Here is a 24,939-nt window from a genome sequence, read left to right on the forward strand (position 1 = left end):
GAGTCAGAGGTGTCGGGGAAGTTGGCCAAATCCTCAATGGAGAAAATACCCAGTGAGAAGATGCAGCTGCTCCTCTGCTGTCTGGGAGTCTCGATCAGTTAAATTTTACTCCGGGGCTTTACAGGTGACAATTGGCCTTCATAGAATCCATACAGTGCAGAAGGAGGCCATTTGGCCCATCAAGCCTGCATCGACAACAATCCCACCCAGGTCCCATTCCTTTAACCTCACATAGTCACTCCGTAATCCTTCTAACCTACGTATTCTGGAGACACTAAGGGGCAATTTATCATGGCCAATCCACATAACTCACACATCTTTGGACTATGGGAAGAAACTCGAGCACCCGGAGGAAACCCATGCATACACACATGGAATGTACAAACTACACACAGAGAGTGACCCAAGCTGGGAATCGAACCCAGGTCTCTGTGAGGCAGCAGTGCTAACTACTGTGGCACCGTGCTGCCCTATATAAGAGCCCAGGACAGAGAGCACATGGTGAATTAAAATCACCTATTCATTGAACATATACGAAATGCCCTTCCCCAGGGATTAGTGATTTAATAAGGTATGTACAATTCAATAACAGTATACTCAAAATGGACAGATGCCAAGGAAGTATTGCTGACTTTGTTTGGCATACCGCAGGGACATGTTACAGAGTGTAATACAAAATGATGCCAGTGCAAACCATATGTCATTAAAGGAGAGCAAATAAATCATGTGTATCTTTTTAGGACTGTGAAATTAAATTCATGCCTCATAATTACAAGCATGTGTAATGCATTACAATGACCAAACTTTGGTGTTTGGATTTGTCACTTAAATTGCTCAACGTAAGAAAGGCTGTTTTTATATTGCATGGGCACGAGCTACATTACAATGCAATAATATAAGAACATAAGAACCAGGAGCAGGAGAAGGCCATCTGGCCCTTTGAGCCTGCTCCACCATTAATAAGATCATGGCTGATCTTCTCGTGGACTCAGCTCCACTTACCCGTCCGCTCACCAGAACCCTTAATTCCTTTCCTGTTCAAAAATTTATCTATCCCTGCCTTAAAAACATTCAGTGAGGGAGCCTCAACTGCTTCACTGGGCAGGGAATTCCACAGATTCAACCTTTTGTGCGAAGAAGTTCCTCCTCAGCTAAATCCTAAATCTGCTTCCCCTTATTTTGAGGCTATGCCACTTAGGTCTAGTTTCACCCACCAGTGGAAACAACTTCCCTGCTTCTATCTTCTCTATTCTCTTTATAATCTTATATGTTTCAATAAGATCTCCCCTCATTCTTCTGAATTCCAATGAGTATAGCCCCAGTCTACTCAGTCTCTTCATAAGCCATCCCTCTCGACTCTGGAATCAACCTAATGAATCTCCTCTGCACCCTCTCCAGTGCCAGTACATCCTTTCTCAAGTAATATGTCTTTTTTCTTGTTTTCTGGTTGGCAATGATTTGTAGTATATCTTCACATCTTACAACTATTAGCATTTTATCTGCAATTATTGTTGCACTGAATATAATGACTTTGAATTAAACTGAAGTTCAGTCCGAATGCTGATTAATACTGAACGGCACAAATGAGAAAACCCTCTATTTGTTGCGGATTGCTGAATTACAGTGCACCCTATGCCCCATCCCTTGTATGTGATTGGCCATTGTGGGGTTTATGAGCGATCAATTCAGCTGAAGGAAAGTGTGAGTCATGGAATTACTTCTATCATTGAAGTGTGCCCTGTTACTATAAAGGTTGGGAACCACTGGATCACCCTGATATTTTGACATGATGCAAATGACTATGGTTTCTTTGAATGGTAAATTAGTGGATAGGCTAACAATGTTGAATTAGCACATGGACACGACATTGACATGCAAGTCTTGTATGTGATTGGACAGTACCGACTAAACAATCCTGATTATGCTAATAATTACACTAACAACCAATTTAAGATGATCATTTGGGCTTGCAGTATGACTCATGCACATGTATTAGAGCTACAGATATTCACACAAATACAGAGAGCCCTTACAAAAAAAAAGTACATGTTCACTGTGTTTTTCTCAACTAGACAAACACTTGGAGGACAGCCATTCCCTTATTCATTTCCAAGGCAATGCCTTGACCAATCAGAGTCAAACTGCCTAGTTTGAATGTAAACAAAAGCTTGGCAGCTTTATAACTTTATGATTAGTTCCCTGGTGCATTCGTTTTGGCAAAGCATCTATTAATCAGCACCCTCTTCTCACTGCATTAAAGTGACTAATTTGACTTTTGCTTAACCAATGTCTTGTTTCATCACTTCCTTGATATTCCAAATGAATCACATTTTATGGCATGTCGAATGAGGTGACAAAAGGTTTGATATACCTTTGTTTACTTTGGCATAGGAGGAAAGGTGGAAGAGCCCTGTACAACCACATTGTGCAAATTTAACATAATTACACGGTATAGTATGATTTGGGTTGTTCGAAAATGTGTTTTCTAATGAACAACATTTGCAAAATAATCAAGATTTTCCAACTGTGCTCTCCCCAATGCCAGAAAATCTTGCCCAAGGTCAATGGCCCTTTCCATGGTCTGTGTCTCACCAGCTATGATACCTGTGGCATGCGGGGTGGGGAAATTCCACCCTAAAACTAGCTGCATACCATTTCAAGTCTGGATGAATCTTTGCACCAAATATTTATCAACCTCCAATATTTTAGAACTAATAAAGGTAAGTATTAGAAAATATAATGTCCCCACAATTTCTCTCTGGGTGCAAAGGTGGCCAAGAGATTATCTTAAATTTCTGGCAGGGCAAATCATGGAAAGTTGGCAGACTATCTGTTGGTGGTAAGTCAGATATGCAACTGCAGACCTGTAGATGTGCATTAACGTCTTCACCTTCTTTACCAATAGTAAGTCCTGCCAGGGAATGGGCAATTTAATCAGTCAAAGTAGGAAACATTAGTGTTCTGAGGTGGGCAGATGAATCAGTAAGTTCAGCAGCAGAGAGCAAAGTTAACCATGTAGGTATGAAGAGAGAGATAGCCTCCTTCTGCTTTCACTCCTCCCCACCACCAGGGGGCGCGGAGCCCGGCTCCCAAACTCCGAGCAAAGCCCTCCTGTTTTCAGTCCTTCTCACCGCCAGGTGGCGCGGTGACCTGAATTCCCAACTCAGAGCAGAAACCCCCTGCTCTCAGTCCTCCTCACCGCCGGAGGGCGCGGTGACCTGCATTCCCAACTCGGAGCAGAAGCCTCCTGTTCTCAGTCCTCCCCTCCGCCGGGGGGCGCGGTGAACTGAATTCCCAAACTCGGAGCAGAAGCCTCCTGCTCTCAGTCCTCCCCACCGCCAGGGGGCGCGGTGACCTGAAATTCCCAACTCGGAGCAGCAGCCTCCTGCTTTCAGTCCTCCCCACCGCCAGGGGGCGCGGTGAGCTGAATTCCCAACTCGGAGCAAACAGCAACCGGGAGATCAACAAGGGAAAGGTGAAAGAGGAAAAAGAAATATCGAGGAGCGGAAGCAGGAAGAGAGACTGAGTGTGAGAGAGAGAGATAAATAAATAGAGACAAAATAAACAGGAACATTTCCTCCTTTCGCTAATACTTTCCTGCTCGGGCTGAGTGGTGTCAGGCTCGCCGTTTCCAAGGTGACAGCGGCTGAAGGAGAGGAAAATGTCGCTCTTCGGGAAGAAGAAGACGGCGGAAGGTGAGTGACTGAGACCGGGGCCGAACAGCTTCTTTCCGGGGCAGCAGACTAGCCCCAGTCTGGGCTGCCAGCTAAAGTTAAAGTTTATTTATTAGTGTCACAAGTAAGACTTACTTTCAGTCTGCAATGAAGTTACTGTGAAAATCCCCTGGTCGCCACGCTCCGGCACCTGTTTGGGTACATTGAGGGAGAATTTGGCATGGTCAATCCTTCTGCAGAAAATGCAGATGTATGGGATTGGGGGAGATCTAGGGAATTGGATCAGGAATTGGCTAGCGGATAGGAGACAGAGGGTGGTGGTTGATGGTAAATATTCATCATGGAGTTCGGTTACGAGTGGTGTGCCTCAGGGATCTGTTTTGGGGCCACTGCTGTTTGTAATTTTTATTAATGATCTGGATGAGGGTATAGTTGGGTGGATTAGTAAATTTGCTGATGACACCAAAGTCGGAGGTGTGGTAGATAGTGAGGAAGGGTGTCATAGTTTGCAGGAAGACTTAGACAGGTTGCAGAGCTGGGCCAAGAGGTGGCGGATGGAGTTTAATGCGGAGAAGTGTGAGGTAATTCACTTTGGTAGGAATAACAGATGTGTTGAGTATAGGACTAACGGGAGGACTTTGAATAGTGTGGATGAGCAGAGGGATCTAGGTGTATGTGTACATAGATCCCTGAAAGTTGGGAATCAAGTAGATAAGGTTGTTAAGAAGGCATACGGTGTCTTGGCGTTTATTTGTAGGGGGATTGAATTTAGGAGTCGCAGCGTTATGTTGCAACTGTACACAACTCTGGTGCGGCCGCACTTGGAGTACTGTGTGCAGTTCTGGTCCCCACATTACAGGAAGGATGTGGAGGCTTTGGAGAGGGTGCAGAGGAGGTTTACCAGGATGTTGCCTGGTATGGAGGGGAGGTCCTATGAGGAGAGGCTGAGGGATTTGGGGTTGTTTTCGCTGGAAAGAAGGCGGCTAAGAGGGGATCTTATTGAAACATATAAGATGATTAGAGGTTTAGATAGGGTGGATAGTGATAGCCTTTTTCCTCTGATGGAGAAATCTAGCACGAGGGGGCATGGCTTTAAATTAAGGGGGGGTAGTTATAGGACGGATGTCAGGGGTAGGTTCTTTACCCAGAGGGTGGTGAGGGATTGGAATGCCCTGCCTGTTGCAGTTGTAAATGCGCCTAGTTTGGGGGCGTTTAAGAGATCCGTGGATAGGTTTATGGACGAAAAGGGATTGGTTTAGGTTAGTGGGTCATTGTTTTGTAAGTGGTCGGCGCAACATCGTGGGCCGAAGGGCCTGTTCTGCGCTGTAATGTTCTATGTTCTCTAACCAGCACGTCCTTGGACTGTGGACCCGGAGAAAACCCATGCAGACACAGGGAGAACGTGCAAACTCCACACAGACAGGGACCCAAGCCGGGAATCGAACCCAGGACCCTGCTGTGAGGCTGCAGTGCTAACCACTGTGCCACCATGCTGCCTGGGCCAGGCTGAGAAGGCACACCATCTACCTCTCCTTTCATTCTTATTGTTTGATTTGATTTATTATTGTCACATGTATTTGTATACGGTGAAAAGTATTGTTTCTAGTGCGCTATACAGATTGAGCATACTGTTCATAGGGAAGGAAAGGAGAGAGCGCAGAATGTAGTGTTACAGTCATAGCTAGGGTGTAGAGAAAGATCAACTTAATACAAGGTAAGCCCAATCAAAAGTCTGATGGTAGCAGGCAAGAAGCTGATCTTCTGTTGGTTGATGTGCATCCTCAAACTTTTGTATCCTTCTCCTGATGAAAGAAGGCGGAAGAGGGTAAGTCCAGGGGGTGTGGGGTCTTTAACTATTTTGGCTGCTTTTCTGAGGCCGCGGAAAGTAGACAGTGTAAATGGGTGGGAAGCTGGTTTGAGTGATGGATTGAACTTCTCTCGTGATCCTTTTAGTTTCTTGCAATCTTGGACAGAGCAGGAGCCATACAAACCAAAAATGATGCTTTCTTTGATGCATCTGTAAATGTTGGTGAGAGTCGCAGTGGACATGCCAAATTTCCTTAGTCTTCTGAGAAAGTAGAAGTGTTGGGAAGCTACTAGTAGTTTGGTCAGATTGTTGGTGGGAATGTAAATTCTCTTGAATCTATTTGTTTGACAAATTATTAGAAATGTGTTAATCAACAGACATAAATAGTTGTGAAGAAATCATCTTGGATTCAAAACCTTACCTCTGTTATGCTCTCCACAGATACTGTCAGACCTTTTGAGTATTTGGCACTTTATCTGATTTATATATTTGTGAGACTATCTTGGTGTGTAGGATCTAGTTACTGCTGGTAGCAGTTTCCATTTCCTCCATCAGTTAAATTTAAAGATGTTGAGATGCGGATATGTATTGCTGGGTTTTATAGACCTGAAGGAATATGTTGGATTTAAAAGTTTTTATGTCATTGTCCCACTTTCACATGACTATCTCAATCCTTTTGCTGCTGTAATCCATGTGTTGGTCATTTTTGTTTTGTTCCAATGCCCACCTTTCTGACGTCCTAATCTCTATATACAAAATCTAGTCCAGAACACAACTAACAGATACCCTGCCCTGTAACGAGATCTGTTCACTGTCACCCTATGTTGCCTGTGTCCCAGATTTCAATTCAAGCATCTCGCCTTAAATTTAGCCATGGTCTTGCCATCCTGCTTGATTATTTTGATTTAACCTTTTAGTATGAACATTCTTACTGTTAATGGCAGAACTCTGCTGTCTCAGTCCCACTCCCTAACACCACCACATTTCTCTTTCAATAGCGTTCTCAAAGCCCATCTTTTTAATCAAACTTTTGCTTGTGCCTTCTGATTGTGCCCTGTCTATTTTTCTTAACTTGTGATTTTATCATAACTTTTTCAGTTCCAGAATCCAGGAACTTTTAGATTGGTGCCATTAACAACAGCAGTTGGTGAAGAAAATTGACCGAAAACGTATTTTTAAATGTTTCCATTCTGTATAATTTAATTTATAAAGCTATGGGAAAATATTTTTGGCTATGGAGTAACGTGGGTTTAAAATACTGTCCCGTTTTCTCTAAAACAGTAGCTTTTGATCTTAAGTCCAAAGGAGTACTTTATAGCATTGTTCCACAAGGGTGCAAAAAAATTGATTTGACGAGATGACTCATTGTGGGGCGAGTCTCTGGCACACTGATGCTGTCAGCCATGTGATGTGATTGAGACTGGTCTAAATGGTCATTGTTAGATTTCAGTATTCAAATTGAGATGTGATTCTTTCAAATCACATCATGAATTTTAATGATGAGAGTCAAAATTCTTTGTGGGTGTGACATCAGAGCAGTTTAAATTTTAATTACGAGTGAACAGAATGAAGGCAAATCATTCTAAAGACAGATTCTGTTGCAGACAATCGTGATGCCATGGAATTTTACAGAGAATGAATTGGTTATGAGTGCAATGGGGATGTGATTTATCAGTTAGCTCAAGTCTCCTGTCTATAATCTGTTCATTGGTTGCTAAAGTGTTTATTTGGGTTTCTTCACTGGTTGAAAAATCAAGATTTGGGATTTCTGTTATGAATAAAAGATTATATATGTTTATAAATGAGTGACAGTCTCAGGAATTCTTTATGCTGGTGGTTTATGATGAGTTATCTCAGTAGATCAGTGTCATTCATGGTGCAAGAAGAAATGTAAGGAAATAGTTTTCACCTACTAAATATGAATGGTTGTACGTTTGTGTGTCTACCATGTTTACAATCTAATATTGGTTCCATTTTTTAATAAGCAAAAATAAGTAGATTTTTATTGCTCACACAAGCATTTGAAACCTATCCCCAAACTAAGCTCCTGAAAAATGCAACAGTTTCTGAACTTATTCACAGAACTGTTGTGGTGCAGAAGGAGGCCATTTGGCCTATCATGTTGGCACTGGCTCTCTGAGCAAGCTTCATGACTCAGTGCCTTTCCCCATACTCCTACATGTCGTTTCCATTCAATAATTCATCGAATGCTCTCGTGAAGATCTTGATTGCATGGTAATACTTCCGACCATATAGCATACATCTCAAAGTAATCAAGGAACCACCTAAATATTTGCGCGCAGATAGGTCCCACAATTTTCTGACACTGAGGCAAGAGTGCTACCACGAGGCCACAGCTAACAGATGTTGGGCAGATGCACTGTCCACATAGGGGCTGCATCCTACTCAATCTAAATTTACAATGATGTGGTGCACGTAGACACTTGTTAAGGATCCCATACTTTTGTTGAGATAATGCTGGAATTTAATCAGTTAGTATTGTACACCCGCTAGCACAGCACGCTTGTAAGTGTCCCATTAGTTGTCTGTTTACAGATTCTATCTTTTAGGACATTGTCTTGTCGAATAATTTGGAGCTAAGTCTGAAGAATCTTGGATGTCTTAATGAGTCAGAGTAGATAGTTCATCTCTAATTTCATGGAGTGCTAGTCATCTGCCTGGTTTCAATATGAGTGAGTTAACAACATGGACTAAAATCTAATATCCATCACCATGTGTATCTTCCTGGAATCAATTCTATCTTGAGGAGCTACTGTTATCTTCCCTCTTCCCCTCCCTATTGCAAGTTTGGTGGTTATTAATAGAGAGGGAAATCCATAGTTAAGAATGGATTTTGTAACATAAAAAGGACATTTTTCATTATTGGGTTATATTTATGTATATTTCAAATATCTATTTAATTATGAACTGTGGCTTGTAAGATCACGAGGAATGATATCTAATAATAATAGTAAATGACTTAACACTGGCTTGTTATTTTTTTGTACAGTGTAACATTGATATTTCTGGTATGTTATTTCAAGCACTCTCAATTTTCCTGCAGATATAATAAAGGAACAGAATCGAGAGTTGAGGGGAACTCAACGATCAATAGCCAGAGATAGAGCGGGCTTAGAGAAACAAGAAAAACAGCTGGTAAGTAAGTCAGAAATCACTTTGATTCGACCTGGAATTTCCATCAATGTCTTGGCTACTTCATGTCACTTAGCACTGTGTGACTAGCACAAGTTAGCAAAAACCTAGGATTGTAAAATATCATAGATTCTGGAAATCTGAAATAAAAGTAGAAACTGCTGGAAGCACTGTGTAGGTGAGGAAGCATCGGTGGCAATAACATTTCAGATAATGATCCTTCTTCAGATTTGAAAGACAATACCAGCTGCTCAGTGATGCCCAGTTTGGGTTTCGCCAAGGTCACTCAGCTCCTGACCTCATTACAGCCTTGGTTCAAACATGGACAAAAGAACTGGGCCCCAGAGCAGAGGCGAGAGTCACAGCCTTTGACATCAAGGCAGCATTTGACTGTGTGTGGCGTTAACCAGCCCTAGCGAAACTGGAATCAGTGGGTATCGGGGGCAAACTCTCTGCTGGTTGGGGTCATAGCTGGTACATAGGAAGACGGTTGTGGAGGGCAGTTATCTCAGCTCCAGGGCCCCTCTGCAGGAGTTCCTCAGGGCAGTGTCCTAGACCCAACCATCTTCAGCTGCTTCATCAATCACCCTCCCTCCATCATAAAGTCAGAAGTGGGGATGTTCCTGATGATTGCATAATGTTTGGCGCCATTTGTGACTCCTCAGATACTGAAGCTGTCCATGTTCAAATGCAGCAAGATCTGGACAATATCCAGGCTTGGGCTGACAAGCGGCAAGTAACATTCGCACCACACAAATGCCATGCGATGACCATTACCAATAAGAGACACTCTAACCACCATCTCTTGACTTTCAATAGTGTCACCACCACTGAATCCCCCACTGTCAACATCCTTGGGGTTACCATTGACCAGGAACTAAACTGGACTTGCCACACAAGTACAGTGGTTACAAGAGCAGGTCAGAGGCTAGGAATACTGCGGAGAGTAACTTGCCTCCTGACTTCCCAAAGATTATCCACCATCTACAAGACTCAAGTCAGGAGTGTGATGGAATGCTCTCCACTTGCCTGAATGGGTGCAGCTCCAATACACTCAAGAAACTTGACACCATCAGGACAAAGCAGCCCGTTTGATTGGCACCACATCTACAAACATTCAGTCCCTCCACCACCGACGCTCAGGAGGAGCAGAGTGTATTATCTACAAGATGCACTGCAGCAATTCACCAAAGCTCCTTAGACAGCACCTTCCAAACCCGTGACCACTTCCATCTAGAAGGATGAGGGCAGCAGATACATGGGAATATCATCTGCAAGTTCCCCCCAAGCCACTCACTGTCCTGACTTGGAAATAGATCACCATTCCTTTGCAGTCACTGGGTTAAAATCTTGGAATTCCCTCCCTAATGGCATTGTGGGTCTACCCACAGCACGTGGACTGCAGTGATTCAAGAAGGCAGCTCAGCACCATCTTCTCAAGAGCAACTAGGGCCAGGTAATAAATGCTGGCCAGCCAGCGACGCTCATTTCCCAAAAATGAACTAAAAAAAAACTAGTAGTATTTCAAAAATAATGGAACCACGGAAGGAGAGGGAAAAACGTATACACAAAACAAGGTGGCCATGGTTAACTGGCGTAAGTGATGTAAGGATGAGGCAGTAGAAATTACAAGTAATATTTGAAAAAAGAGCTTATGAAACAGTGTGTGAATAGCTAAATGGGTGAGGGATAGGTATGTGGGAAGAGAAGGATGAAAAGCTGGCAAAGCGGAGCAGACCCCAAGAGCCTGACACGTAAATAAAAGTTGCTGTCAGTTGTGCACCAGCACCGTGTTCTGACTGAGGCACCTAACTTCGTGCACTAACCTATTCCATTCCAAAATGTGAGTACATAATTCAGTGCAACTCCATTGTCATATCCTTTAAATGAGACATTAAGTTGAAGTCTCATTGGTGTTCTGATTGTGCATGATATATGTGACAACAATTTGAAGAATAGCCGGGAGTCCCTCCAGCGTTCTGGACAAATTTTCTCTTTCAATCAGTTATACCAAAAGAATATAAAAGGTGATTGCACGTTGTTGTAATTGTGGGATCTTGTGTGTAAAATGCCTGGCATGTTTGCCTATTTAACTGCATGGTTTGAATTTTAATAATTGAAATATTTCTGAGATGTGACAAGGCTGTTCTATAAATGCAAATCTTTTCCTGTGCATACCAATTGTGGAAACAGACGAGCCTATTCCGCAGTTCAGCGAGGTCACCTTAAATCAACTCACAAATAATAATTAAATTGTATTTTATGAATCAGTTTTAGTTGCCAGTCTATAGGTACTGGATGTAGTACCAAAATTCCAGTTCACTTTACTGCAGCAGGCAAAGATATTCAAAGATTTGGAAGTCATGCCAAAGGTATGCAGCAAAGCTATTCAATCCAGTTCCTTCACTGCATGCTTTTACTAAAATTTTAGAAATGCCAGCATTGTTTGAAACTTGATTTAGAAACCCGTCCTACCTGATACTGAAAGATCTCCAGTGCTTTCTTTTTAAATGTTAATTTGTACTACCTCTCTTGGCTTAGCATTTACCATTAAATAAAGGCATGGAGTTATAACATCTGCAATGACCTTAGGATCCTTCAAAGCACTTTGGAACCAGTGAAGTACTCTTAAAGTGTAGCAGGAAATGCAGCATCCAATTTGCTTACAGCAAGTTTCCACAAACAGCAATGTGATAATGATCACATAAAGTGGTGCCATGGGATTGTTCACATGCAGCTGAGAGAGGCCAGTAAGCCTTGTTTTAACATCTTTTCTGAGATTTAGCAGATATAACAATGCATTAGAGTATAGGCCTTGACCTTGTGCTGAAATTTCTAGACTGCAGCTTGAAGCTTTGATTCAGCGTAAGTGTGATATCACTGAGAGATCAAGAGAGGTGATGATGACCGCCTTAAAGGACTGATCAGAATTAAATACTAGTTAGTTGTACACTCAAATAAAAGCAAAATACTGTGGATGCTAGGAATCGTAAATAAAAATACAAAATACTGGATGAACTCAGCAGGTCTGGTGGCATCTGTGGAGAGAAACAGAGCTCATGCTTCAAATCCAAATGACCCTAGGGTTTATCTGACATTTTTGGTTTTATACTAGTTATATATTTTGTTGATATTTCTATTTTTTTTGAGCAAGTGAAGAGTCTATATCCTAACCATTAATCTATCTTTAGCTTCTTACAAGCGTTGATATACTGCTGTGTATTTCTAGCATTTTCAGTTTTTTATTTTAGATTTCCTGCATTAGATCGTAAGACATAGGAACAGAAGTAGTCCATTTGGTCATTGAGTCTGCTCCGCCATTCAATGAGATCATGATTGATCTGATATGATAATCCTTAACTCCACTTTTCCACCTCATCCACATAACCCTTGGTCCCTCACTGATTAAAAACCTGTCTATCTCAGCCTTGAACATACTTAATGACCCCAGCCTCTACAGCCCTTTGTGATTCATTACCTTCTGAGAGAAGAAATTTGGTCCTGTAGTGTTTGTCCGTTTATTCTTCCCACCAAAGTGCATAACTTCACACCTCCCTGTATTTTGTATTCTCACTTAACCTGTCTATATCTCACTGTAGACTCTCTGTGCCAACTTCACCACCTGCCTTCCCACCTATTTTTGTGTCATTTGTAAACTTGGCAATGATACATTCGCTTTCCTTGTCCAAACCATAGTAAACAATTGTGGCCCCAGCATTGATCCTTATAACACTCCACTAATTATAGGCTGTTATCCTGAAAATGCCCCTCTTATCCCTACTCTCTGTCTGCTATTAGTTAGCCAATCCTCTCGCCATGCTAATATGCTACCCCAATACCATGGGCCCATACTTTATTTAACGTTTTGTGTGGTAACTTATCCTGTGTTTTTGGAAATCTGAGTGTATTACTTCTACTAGTTCCCTTGGAAGGGTGTTTTCTCCTTGTACCTGATTTTATTTGTGCTTAACCAGGAAATGGAAATTAAGAAAATGGCCAAGGCTGGCAACAAAGATGCTTGCAAGGTTCTTGCAAAACAACTTGTGCAGTTGCGGAAACAGAAGACCCGTACGTATGCTGTGAGTTCGAAGGTTACTTCTATGTCTACTCAGGCTAAATTAATGAACTCTCAGATGAAGATGGCCGGTGCCATGGCTACCACAACAAAGGTACATACATATAAAAAATGTTTTTGATGCATAATAAAAGAACAATTAATTTGTCAACAAATAACTTGGGAAGACTTTGGGTGAAATTTTACAAAGTAAATTCTCAGTGCTGAACGAGTGAGAAAATGTTAGAGTTTCAGACTCGTTTTTTTGGGTGAGTTTGAAAATGCAATCTTACGCCAGTTAGTACAAAAAGAATGACAGGATGTGATTCTCACCAGCAAGGGGGAGGGAAAGCCGACCGCTGAGCTCTAGGGGTGCCATTGCACAGGCCCCTCAATCTTGCAGTGTACTTTTAGTCTCCCTGAAAATGCCCAGGCTAGGTGGATGTGAAGGCATGATTGTATCTTTCTGGCACAACCTCTGCAAGTTTGGAGAAGAAGCAGATTTTAAAGCAAATTTAAAAGTTTTTGCAAATGACTTCAAGATCTATAGGAATTTAATTGCAGTCCATCTAGTTGAATAAATTATGCCGATTTTAAAGAAACTGGGGAAGGTGCACACAATCAGCAACATTTTTCACTGATTTTAAAGGGAAGAAATGCAAAATAAGGCAAGAATGTATTTGTGGTTCTTTACCTTCATTATAAGTTCACAAAATTCCTGGCTGTTACAATTGTGTTGCCTCAGCCCAAATCCTTCCTAGGTAGAAATAAGATTTGCTGTGGAGTAGCAATAAAATTATTTCAAGTTAGCAGTTGAATTTTCTTCTCATAGAAATCCTTCATGCACGAACGAAAGATAAATTCACTTAAATTTCAGTTGCCTGAAGGAAATAACTCCATGTTAGCAATGCCTCTTCAGCATGTTCAATATATTACCAGATGTTAGAAGATACTCTGGAAACATGCAGTTTGCTTTTGTGTGTGTGTGTGTGTCCGTCTGTCAGTCTGTGAGAGAGAAATCTATTAAATGAAGTTGATATTGCAGCAAATTAAGTCAGTGACAGAATAAACGCAATCTGTGATCTCACTTTCAGATTACCATTTTTTAATGAGTTCAGATAATTTATATGAATTAAGTGTGAATCAAATTTTGAGAATGTAATTTCTATGGAATATTATTTCTGTAGTATATATTAACTCGAAATTGTCAAATTACAGAGCAAATGACTTGATGTCTCCTGGGGACAGGGACTCTTTCGGTAAATGTGGTATTATGTAGAATTGAGGTTACCCTTAGGAAATATCAAGAAGTGATTGATTATTTTATTAACCAGAGGTACAAATTTGAGCTCCTTTATTCCTAGCATTTCCCTCTAGAGTTTTATCATGCAAGCGCAATATTATTTAGAAAGACAGCTTCCATCCCAATAGACAAATGTTATTATGCTTCAGATTAATCTCTTGACTTCCTTTTGCTATGTAGTTTGAAAATTTAGTTTGTTGGCACAAAAGAAGGTTCTGAGTAAGCCCCTAAACAAAGATGAAAAAGGGTTATAATATATCTTTGGATTTGCAGGTTTTCCCTGAGGCAAATTGAAATGCCTTGAGCAAATACAACCATTTAAATCACATTTAAATGAAGAAGCTTCTTGCAAAACAACAAACAGATACCTTCCACCTTACTTTCTTTTTTGTATATCAAGTGGATGCCCGTGCTCTGTATTTATTGTCCTATTTAGTATAGGAATGACACCATACCTGAGTGATGTGCATTGTTTAAGCGACATTTTGGTTGCCTGAACAATATTTTGGAAAATGGAGATTTTTGTTTGCTATAAATAGCCTCTAATCAAAAACGCAGAAGGATTGAATTATTATTTAAAATTACTAATCCTTCTCCCAAAGTTTTTAATTAAATGACATACAATTGAAATAATTTATATGTGAGAGTGAAAGAACATGCTTTGTATTTTAGACAATGCAAACTGTGAACAAGAAAATGGACCCACAAAAGACGTTGCAAACTATGCAGAATTTCCAGAAGGAAAACATGAAAATGGAAATGACAGAAGAAATGAGTGAGTATACCATTATCGAATATAAAATATGCCTAGAATTTTTTTTACTGCTTTGCTGAACCTGTTTATGCAAAGGATTTTCAATAACGGGCTTCAAGATTTTCTATGTCATTCAGAGTAAAGCTTGGTGAGGAAAAAGGGTTTTAAACTGAAGCAAAACATTGTACATTCTTTGGGAAATGTGTATTCCCTGATGTCCTTTTTCCCCCCCAAAAAACTGCTTCTGATGGAGTTACTATAAAACTTTCTACATCTTTTTCATATTCTCGGAGGACAAGTGAAGCACAATTTAGATGCTGAATCTCAATATAATAGAATCGTAGAATCCTACAGTGCAGAAGGAGCCCATTCGGCCTATTGAGCCTGCACCAACCACAATCCCACCCAGGCCCTTCTCCCCATAACCCCCTGAATTTACCCTAGCTATTCCCTTTGTACTAAGGGGTAATTTAGCATGGTCAATTCTACCCTGCACTTCTTGGACTGGGAGGAAACCGGAGCACCCGGAGGAAACCCACACAGACACAGGAAGAACGTGCAAACTCCACATGATCAGTGACCCAAGCCAGGAATTGAACCCAGGTCCTTGGCGCTGTGAGGCAGCAGTGCTAATCACTGGGGCACCATGCCACCAACTTCTTTATCCCTAATTGGGTGGGTTCCTTACTGCCTCCCTCCATTGTGATTCGGTTCCTGCTTTTACTTAAAATATTGAAATAAAGGTTTCATACATACGCAAATTTAGTATCTCAGAACTGACAACCTCAAGATCAAGGACAGGCCGGATTTCAGATCTTGTCAGATTTCGGACAGCTTGGGTCAAGCCAGGTCAGGTGGGGCCAGGGATTGCTCAGAAAGCTGAAACAGATCAGTGCACAAGCATTGCTGAAGGGTATAATTAGTCAAACCACACCAATACAACACTGAACTGAGTTGTCCAGATAAGCTTTTTTCACTTTATTCAATTAAAATTGATGTATGGCACATTCTACACATGTCTAGATTTTGAACAACTCTTGTTTTTTGATCACCTGGATCTGAGACACTACTGTGTTTAGTCTGATTTGAAATCCTGGTGATGCCATAGTCCAAATAATAGACAAGACAGTTTCAGACAAAACTACATTTTGAAAGTTGCAAACGGCTTTGCTTTCAACAGATTTTGTAATGCCAATGAGGTTTCATGACGCGTGATGTAAGGTGATTTGCTGTGGCATTTCTTCCTGATCTAACCCTTGCCTATCCACAAAGCAAAGTTGGAGATCACTGTCTCAAATCTTTGCAAAAATGATCAAGTTTCTCTCTGGGAATGGGATGCTAAAGCATACACCAACTTTTTGCCTCCCATGCGAGGAAGTGGAGTGGGCAAAGAAATGGATTGGACAAAGTGGTAGGTGAGGGCAAGGGGGAATTGGGCAGTTAGACTTTTGTTATGATCCTAATGGATTGAAAGGTCAACCTGGAAATTAGGCTTGGTTGGAAGAAGGGTTTGGAGGACATGGTGCTACTGAATGATAGTTGAACTGAGAGGTGAAATTGTTCCAGTGAATCATGGTGCAATGATTGCTATTATAGTTCAACCTCATCTGTGGGATATGGTGAATAATTGTGGGCTACCCAATCAGTTGAGTATTCTTTATCCAAAACCTTTGCGGCCAGTTGCATTTTGGATTTCAGATAGTTTTGGTTTCTGGACACTGCATATAAACTAATGTTGCAATGGCCTAAGTTAGTGATAGTTTAAAGTAAACAAAATAGTGAGAAAAGTAAGATGTGTCATTAAATAATAAATACAGAGTACCTGTAATTTTCTTTTTGACATGTTCACTGCAAAGATTGTGAGATAAACAGTGCAGATAAACAATTAGACTTCTGTATTAAAGGTCAATGAGGTTCAAAAATAGTGTGGTTTTTGGATGTTCGGTTTACAGATTTACGAATAAAGGATACTTGACCAGTATTAGTTGAACTTTTTAAGTGTATGAATAGATCATTAAGTGCATCATATCAAAATTTAATCTCAAGTGAATTTAGTAAACTCAGATTCACTAAGATTATAAATCTGACCACAGCTTTTAAAAAAATAATCAATGCCAAAAACATTAACAAAATTTAAATAATTATTCAGTGTTTACCCTTCACCAACTTTCAGGGTCGAGTGCGATTGATGAAGCATGCTGCATTCCGAGCAGAGTTGGGTAGAAGCTGGCTCTTGCGTTCAGAACAAGGTTGTGTTGGGAAGAGAGTTGATGACACATGATTGATTAAGTCAGACCAGGCAGGGATCAGATGGCTGGGGAATTACCAGGAGATCTGGTATCAGACTGGCCAGGAAACTAGCTATTGCACTCAGCTGGGCTCGGTGGGGAGCTGGCTGCTTTGCACAAGTATTGAAAAGGCTGTGACCAAACTGGGAATAGTCAGTGTGGGCCTCATTAGGGAGAGGGAGGGAGTATTCTGGTGTACCTGAGACTAAGAAGAAAATTTGTGCTGGAGTACTTGGCTGAACGTGGGAGATAGTGCAAAAATACCATAATAAAAACAGAAAACGCTGGAAATACCCAGCAGGTCAAGGCAGCATCTATGGAACGGAAGTGTTAATGCTTCAGATCAACAACCTTCCATTGGAACTGATTCACATCACCTAATTCAAGGTTTTAACAAAAACAGTTTGGTTTTGCATTGCTTGAACAGTATGTTGAAGACTTTTGAGTAGTTTGCGTCTCTTTAGAGACATGGCCATAAACAGTATGCCACCTGTACAGATGTGGGGGAGGATGGGGACAGAAAAGGTGCTGTTTTATTCTGTGCAGAGATTATTCCATCTACTTTCTTCTGCAAATGTTTTGCCTGCTACTTCAAAAAACCTTCCGGACTTAGGGATAGAGAATCACATTTAAATGATACTGTTTTTGAAAGCTCATCAGTGTTCTATTGAACAATGTTATTAACTTGTCCAGCAATACTTATTCTATAAGTCAACACCTACTGATTCTTCTTAGGATAAAATGATCCATTAACAATTAGTTTCTTTGCCTCCTCACCCTCATCAATGCTGAGATGTCATGTTGTGAAATACCACGGAAGAAAAAGTTGTATTTCGAAGGATAATCAATTAAATACCTGTAGGGGGCAGGGCACCAGTGTAGAGTTAGACTAGAAGATCAATCATAATCCTTTGAATGGACCACTGTTATCTTGTTTCTTGTTTGCAATTTGAAATGTGATGCCTTTATTTTTGACAACAGTCCAAAATAAATAAATATGATTTCTTCCAGTGAACGATACATTAGATGACATTTTTGACGAGTCTGGAGATGAAGAAGAAAGCCAAGATATTGTGAACCAGGTGTTAGATGAAATAGGAATTGAGATTTCTGGAAAGGTATTTATCCATTTTGCTTTTACAGATTTCATATCCATTTGTGGTGTACAGATATTGTCATCGAACTCAAGTGTTGATTGTCTTATTTGTTTAAACTAAATCCTAGAAGAGAAGATAATCCTGCTGTTTGATTTTCCATTGTAATTCTTTTCCTTCACAGATTCTAGTGCAAAGCAAGTTGAGGTTTCAACAATTAGATTCCAATCTCTAGATCTAACTGATAAATCCAGTTATGATACCGTCAGAGAGAAAATTTACAATCAGTATTTATCTTAATACAATAAAATTTTATAATTAACGGGAAATAGGCAAAGAAATAAACAGATTTCTTACATTTATTTGGATTTCTAAAATAGTGGCAACACAATCGTTTTGGTCCGTCAGTCTGATTTTAAAAGTAAATTACTTTCTCTCTGCACAATGCCTTCAAACCTTCAGTTAGGAGGTTTATCTTGATTTTTCTGATGAAAAACACCTGAAAGCTGAAAACTTTAGATTTCATGTAAATGACGAAAAGTAAACACTAAAAATACATTGATAAACAAACAAGAAATTGCAAAAAAATTTCTCTCCTTTCGTAAGGAATGAATCAAAGAAGGGAAATAAAATGTTTTTGAACCTAAACCTAATTTGTCATTAGAAATACCAGGGCTCATTCTAAATATAGTTCCTACTAATTACTTTTTACTTGAAACCCCAATACACTTTAAAATCATTGCAGTTTGTAATCCTTGGAAAAGATGAAAATTGGATTACTAAAACTGGTTTCAGTTTCATGAAGTGTTCCTTTTTTTAATTGATAGGGATTCCAAATTTGGGCATAGATTTAAAATAATTGATAAAAGGAATGTATGTGGAAGCACCCGCCAATGGTAGCAGAGGGCTCTGGAGTAAAACCACCTCCTGACTTTCAAATCTGTTCCTCTCATCCTTTTTTTGTCAGAACCCCCCTGCCCTGTCCCAGCAAACCCACCCTGCTTATTTTCTGCCTAGGGCTGCACCACCTATTCTGTGCCCAGTTGCACTGTGGTACTGGCAGTGGCTATCGCTCCTGGTATAGAGCTTAATCTCTTGAAAATAGCTACGGCAGGGTTACCGCCAGTGTTCCAGCTGGGGGATGGGCCCTGCTGCCACAACCATTACATTCTACTCGATACAGCCAAAGTTAACTTACACAAATCTTGTAGTTTATGTTAAAACATTGTAACCACTGTGTGTTAGTGATGAAGACCAAGTCTTGTCTGCAAAAGTTAAAACTAATACTTGAGATTAAAAAAAAAATTACATATGTTGGACATTTGAAATGAAGAATGCAACTAACTTACAGGACTCATCAGCTTCTGAAATACAAGAAGGACAGGGTAATGTTTTTGGAGAATTGTAGGACCCAAATTGTTTCCTCATCTATCATCAGATTCTGATGGGGTACCAGTAAATTTACAGAATTTTCACTTTTTATTACTCTATTTTTGGATGGTTTGAAATGCCAGAGCACCAACGTTTTTATGTGAATGGAACATGTTGTTATCTCCACAGATGGCTAATGCCCCATCGGCAGCCAAAGGTCTACCTACAGCATCCACATCTAAATCCCATATCTCAGATGAAGAAATTGAACGACAGCTGCGCGCCTTGGGAGTGGACTAGTTGATCTGCCTGTCATTGGGGGAGGAGGAAATCTCTCTCTGTTCACATGTGAATAATAACCTTTTACCTTAACTAACTTGGACCCACTTTAAGGGCAACATTGGATAAAATAATGGGAACATCATGGATATTCTATGTAACTTTAACAAAAAAGTTAATTTCCAAAGCCAGACTCTGCCTACTTTGGTTACATATTGCTGCTTTAAAACTAATTTCTCAAGGATTTTTGGAGTGGAAATAAAAATTACTAACCATACATATTGTTTGTAAGATTGCCAGATGTATATCAAAGCATGGTATGCACGCGAAATTTGTTTGGCTCCACTTGTTATGGTTTCCCACTAAAATGACAAAGAAGAAAATGTTTGTTGCCAATTACATTTTTTAATATTCTGGTGTCATCAATATTATTTACATCTTAACAGGGAAAGCTGTAGGTAGCAGTTTAATATTTTCAATGTTTTGCAATAAACTGTGAAACATTTGAGTGACAGTTTATTCTCAGTTTCAGGTTTCATTGAGGCCTAATTTACTCAGGCGGCTGTTAATACTATTTTTGGGTTGATATTAAATAGTTGCATCAGCACAGCACAAAAACAGCACTGTAACTTGGTTGTTGGATTCTGATCTGATTCTTGTGTAGTGAAGCCTGGTGATATGAGACTACCTTTAGTGTCTAACTCACTGATGGCTTGGATTTCATGCTGGAAACATTATAATTGCAGCCTGGAGCAAATCTATCTTACAGATATGTTCAGTAGTACATTTCATGTTCTCACCACTTTATAAACTTCGGGTAATTTGCTTTAATCAGAGTGCACACTGGTGCCTGCCCTCTCCTACCATTTAAAATTATGTGCAAGTAGCCTATAGCAAGGTACAGCTGGCAGCTTTATTCGTTGAACATTACATTTTACAAATAGCAGACAGAGCAGCTGAAATAATTACCTGGAACACATTATAAGACAAATTCAAACTAATAGTTCATAAAATCCCTGTACTGTAGTTGAGTAGGGGGACGTAGCGAAAAAAACAATGGGTGCGATTTTACAGGCTCAATCGGCGTGCCAATCTGGGAAGTTAATGTGCAAGGCCAAAAATCCCATTCACATGCTTTCTTCCTGGCCCTGTTTTGCTGGTGAGAATGGCTTCACACCCAGAAAGGGAGTGAAGCTTATTAGCATAGAATTGCCAGCATTTAAATGTGATTATCCAGTCTGGCATGGCTGCTTTCCCTCTCACCAGTGAGCCATTGCATTGGCGAGGACTTCTACTGCTCTGCAGTGACCATAGCAGAGACCATGCGCTGTGGCCACGCCGGGGACATTGGAGGCCGTTGAAGTCGGGTAGTCGGGGGCATGGCTAGGCATACCCACCTAGCAGCCTGACAGTGCCTGATAGGGCACCATATGTGTGCTGGGACAATGTCAACAGGGTGTGGCCTGGGGGGGGGAGGTGGAGCCTGAGTGGGAATGTGGCTATGATGGGGGAGGGGTCTGCACAATGATGGGAGAGTGTATATAGGAAGGGAGCTCTGCAAGTGGGGTGGTGTGCAAGGGGAAGGGGACAGGACTTACCGGGAGAGTCCTGATGTTCTGGTGCTGGCGACCTGCGTTGGTGTAGAGGAGTAGCATTGTTGCCAATTGGGGGGGCTAAGGAGGAGGTCTCCCGGTTCACAAGGAAAGTGGGACCCTATGCAATGGCTCCCGAGCACTGTGAAACTGGTCCGCCCACTCACCACCCCTCTATGGTTGCAAAGTTCCCAGCTGTCAAAAAAATTGACAGAGTGCTGGACAAATGCAGTGCAGGCCTCGTACAAAAGACCGGCAATGTATTTAAATTTATTTAAACAATTCCCTTACAATAGCATAAAAGCAAAATACACTGGATGCTGAAAATTTGAAATATGATTCTTCTTGATTCAGCTCAAAAACGTTAATTCTGTTTTCCTCTCCACAGAGGCTGCCAGACCTATTGAATATTTCCAGCACTTAAATATATAGAGAGAGCCTGCAACAATTAAATGTATTTATATTGCTAGGGAACTTCATTGCTATCCACCTAGCTTGTACTTCAGAAACCAGACAGAACATTTGGAGTTTTAAATCAGCCTTTATTCAAGCTGTAACAGCGGAGTTTGCTTCCACGAGGTGATATACAGACTTTGAGTGAGACATTGCAGCAGTAATTATATCTGTGCTTATCTTACAAGTAATTTGCATATGCTAATTGTAAGTGTACATTAGTTCTGAAGTCATTGATATCCAATTACAGCTCATAGTTCTGATTACTTAATTTATGTTCAGTGAATATAGTCAACCAGTTGCTGCCTCAAAACACTTGTCTACTTATAATATTCAATTACTAATGAAGCAAGCCCACATGGCTTCACCATCCAAACACCCACACCTGTAGACCTTGGCTGCTATGGCTATTCTCCTTGTAATTTATCAAAGTTCCCATTCTCTTGTCCTTTGTTCATCTTGTTTATGCAGCCCATCTATAACTATGGGAAGTTCACAGAAACAGCTTCACAGCGGCTTCCCAGAGGAACTCTGCTGTACTCCACATGGACACTCTATTGCATTTGATGATTTTTTTGATGATCGTAGTAAAACAGAGTTAAATTATAAACCAAATAACTTGCAGACTGCTTTGATGCTGAAAGCAATATCAAAAATGGTAGTATTGGAGAAAATACACTATTTCAGTTCTTTGGTGAAATGGGGGGAGCTGGTTTAAATTTATATTTCTCTTAAATAGGTTCTTAATTATAACATACTTTACCTTTTAGAAATTATATATGTAGCATCAGGTATTTTAAGCCAATGCTATTCAAATAGGGAAGAATCATCCTGCCTACTCTGCACGCCTTTCTTTTCACAGTATGAAAGTAACTTAAGCCTTCAGTTGCTTGTTTTACAAAATTTCAAAAACATTGGCCGTGAGGAAACACATTTTAAATTTGAGAATTAAATTTCTGAAGTTTCACATTTTGTACTGAATCTGGAGAAAACCAGATTAGCATTGTGCGTTCATAAAATCACAAGATAATTATGGACAAGGAAGACCATTTGGCACATCCTTGTTCATCCAGCCATACAGGTGGACTTTATTTTACCATATTCAGACAATATTGTGTGTGCCTTTTTATCAAAGCAATCTTGCATTTTCCTTTCTCCCATGGCAATGGAAAATAATTAAATTGGGAACCTAAATACAGAAGACAATGTCACAATATTGTTGGTATTTTTGAATCCTATGTTCAAACGTCCATCTACTAACTATGTTTGTAAAAATGCATATTAATAAAGATTTTGCGCACATTACTAATCATGCCTATTTCTCTTGGGGAAAAAATGTTCTAGCAAGTCCTTGCCTCAAATATTCTAATCGTAGTTTCTCAAAAGTTCTAACAATTGTTTGACAGAACAGATAACTTTGTAGAAATTATTGGAACAATGAAATGTTTGTGAAACACAAAATTTGTTCCCAGTTTTTTAGGTTTATTTCCTCTTTCGGAATTATTTATGGAGCAATTTGAAACTTGATTAATTTATAGTTATTTCCAGTATAGGTAATGGTATGATATGATTAAACTGACGTAGACTTTCACTTAGAATTTTTCTCTGACCATGACATTTGCACTATTCGGTATTCTTTTTAGTATTAAAACATCTGCATTGTATTAAGGTACATGGCTCTATTACTTGTATAGTAGGTACAAATTGTGACTTATTGCCAAGTGCCTACTGGAGACTTTGTGCCAAATGCCTACTAATGTGTGGATATGTGATGGTGTTTTTTTTATACCACCTCAATATTGAGGACAGACTACATACAAGGACACAACAGAATTGGTAGTTTTCTCATGTGAGCACATTTAAGTTACCAACTAACTTTCTACCAGAACAAATGAAGATGATACTTCTAACACATAGAGGGGCATGGAAATATTCTGCACTGATGAGCATTTTGCATCAGTTCAAACTAAAGTTCAAAAGATTGCAGGAAATTATATGAGACACATAAAAGAAATTGGAAAAAGTAAATACCCTCAGATAAAGCAACAAACATTGCACTTCAGAGATGTTCAGATTGTCACTGGTGTGTTACTGATTTTGCATTTTGTTTTGCCAAGTAATTGAAGAAGGTATGACTTTTGGTATTGGTACCTGATAAGCTTATAATATTTTTCCGGCAGTTGAGGGTAATTAAAAGTTAATTTATAATTCTGTGGTTTCACCGTTTGTATGTAAAAGTTAACATTAGTTTATCAAATGACCAGCTTGTCTTTAAATAATGACTTTTTTATATATTAGAACAGTGATGGTATTAAGTTTCTATCAATTGACTACAGACCGTGTTGCCCAGTGATCCAACCAAATGAATTGTCAGCGATGAATCAGTTCATTGTGCTATATTGTTTGGAATGTTTTCTCTTGATTTCGTAACTTATTAATTGTTAAAACTGTTCAAAAGATCGAGAACTGGAAAACTTGTATAAGGACAGAGGTACAAATTTCAAATATAGTGCATATATATATTTAGAATATATATTTTGCAATTTATTTATATTGCAAAAATAAAGTGTGTATGCGAGACATCTTAAAACTTGCACAATCATGTTTTGCATCCAACTTGCACTGTAGTCTTATTCCACTATTCTCATTTGTTTGTGCTAATCATCCTCACTTGTTTTCTCATTTGTCAGTTGTGGCTCAGTTGGTAGCACTCTCACCCTTGAGTTCTAGGTTCAAACCCAACTCCAGAGCTTGAGTACAGAAACAAAGGTTGACATTCCAGTGTAGTACTGAGGGAATGCTGCCCTTACAGAGGTGTGATCTCTTGGTTGAGACTTGAACCTAGGGCCCCCGGCCGCCGCTCGAGTAGATGTAAATAAAAGCCTCACCACTGTATTGAAGAAGATCAAGGGAGTTTTATCCCCAGCTTCCTGGCCAATATTTATCCCACAATGAACATCACAAAACCAGATTATCTGGTCATTATCAAATTGCTGTATGAGAGAATCTGTTATGTGCAATTTCAAAAGTACTTAATTGGCTATAAAGTGCTTTGAGATGTCCAGTGGTCGTGAAAAATGCTTTAATAATTGCATGTCTGTCTCCCTCCCTGCCATG

General features: G+C 40.0%; 1 protein-coding gene across 1 annotated transcript; it reads left to right on the top strand.

Moving 5' to 3' along the window:
• The first annotated feature begins 3,434 nt into the window (after positions 1 to 3,434).
• On the top strand, positions 3,435 to 24,412 carry LOC145353149 (charged multivesicular body protein 2b). The gene is made up of 6 exons (XM_080203586.1): positions 3,435 to 3,695; positions 8,546 to 8,637; positions 12,609 to 12,803; positions 14,664 to 14,766; positions 18,045 to 18,151; positions 19,688 to 24,412. Exons 1-6 carry the CDS (start codon positions 3,662 to 3,664, stop codon positions 19,796 to 19,798), a joined length of 642 nt encoding a protein of 213 aa, XP_080059712.1. The 5' UTR covers positions 3,435 to 3,661; the 3' UTR covers positions 19,799 to 24,412.
• Positions 24,413 to 24,939: the final 527 nt, after the last annotated feature.

This window comes from Carcharhinus amblyrhynchos, chromosome 15 (assembly GCF_965287045.1).
Source record: "Carcharhinus amblyrhynchos chromosome 15, sCarAmb.v2.hapA, whole genome shotgun sequence".
Taxonomy (NCBI): Eukaryota; Metazoa; Chordata; class Chondrichthyes; order Carcharhiniformes; family Carcharhinidae; genus Carcharhinus; species Carcharhinus amblyrhynchos.

Coding starts and splice junctions, on each gene's coding strand:
- LOC145353149 (XM_080203586.1), top strand. CDS start 3,662: ATGTCGCTCTTCGGGAAGAAGAAGACGGCGGAAG. Junction 3,696..8,545: donor GAAGAAGAAGACGGCGGAAG/GTGAGTGACTGA, acceptor ATTTTCCTGCAG/ATATAATAAAGGAACAGAAT. Junction 14,767..18,044: donor GGAAATGACAGAAGAAATGA/GTGAGTATACCA, acceptor GATTTCTTCCAG/TGAACGATACATTAGATGAC.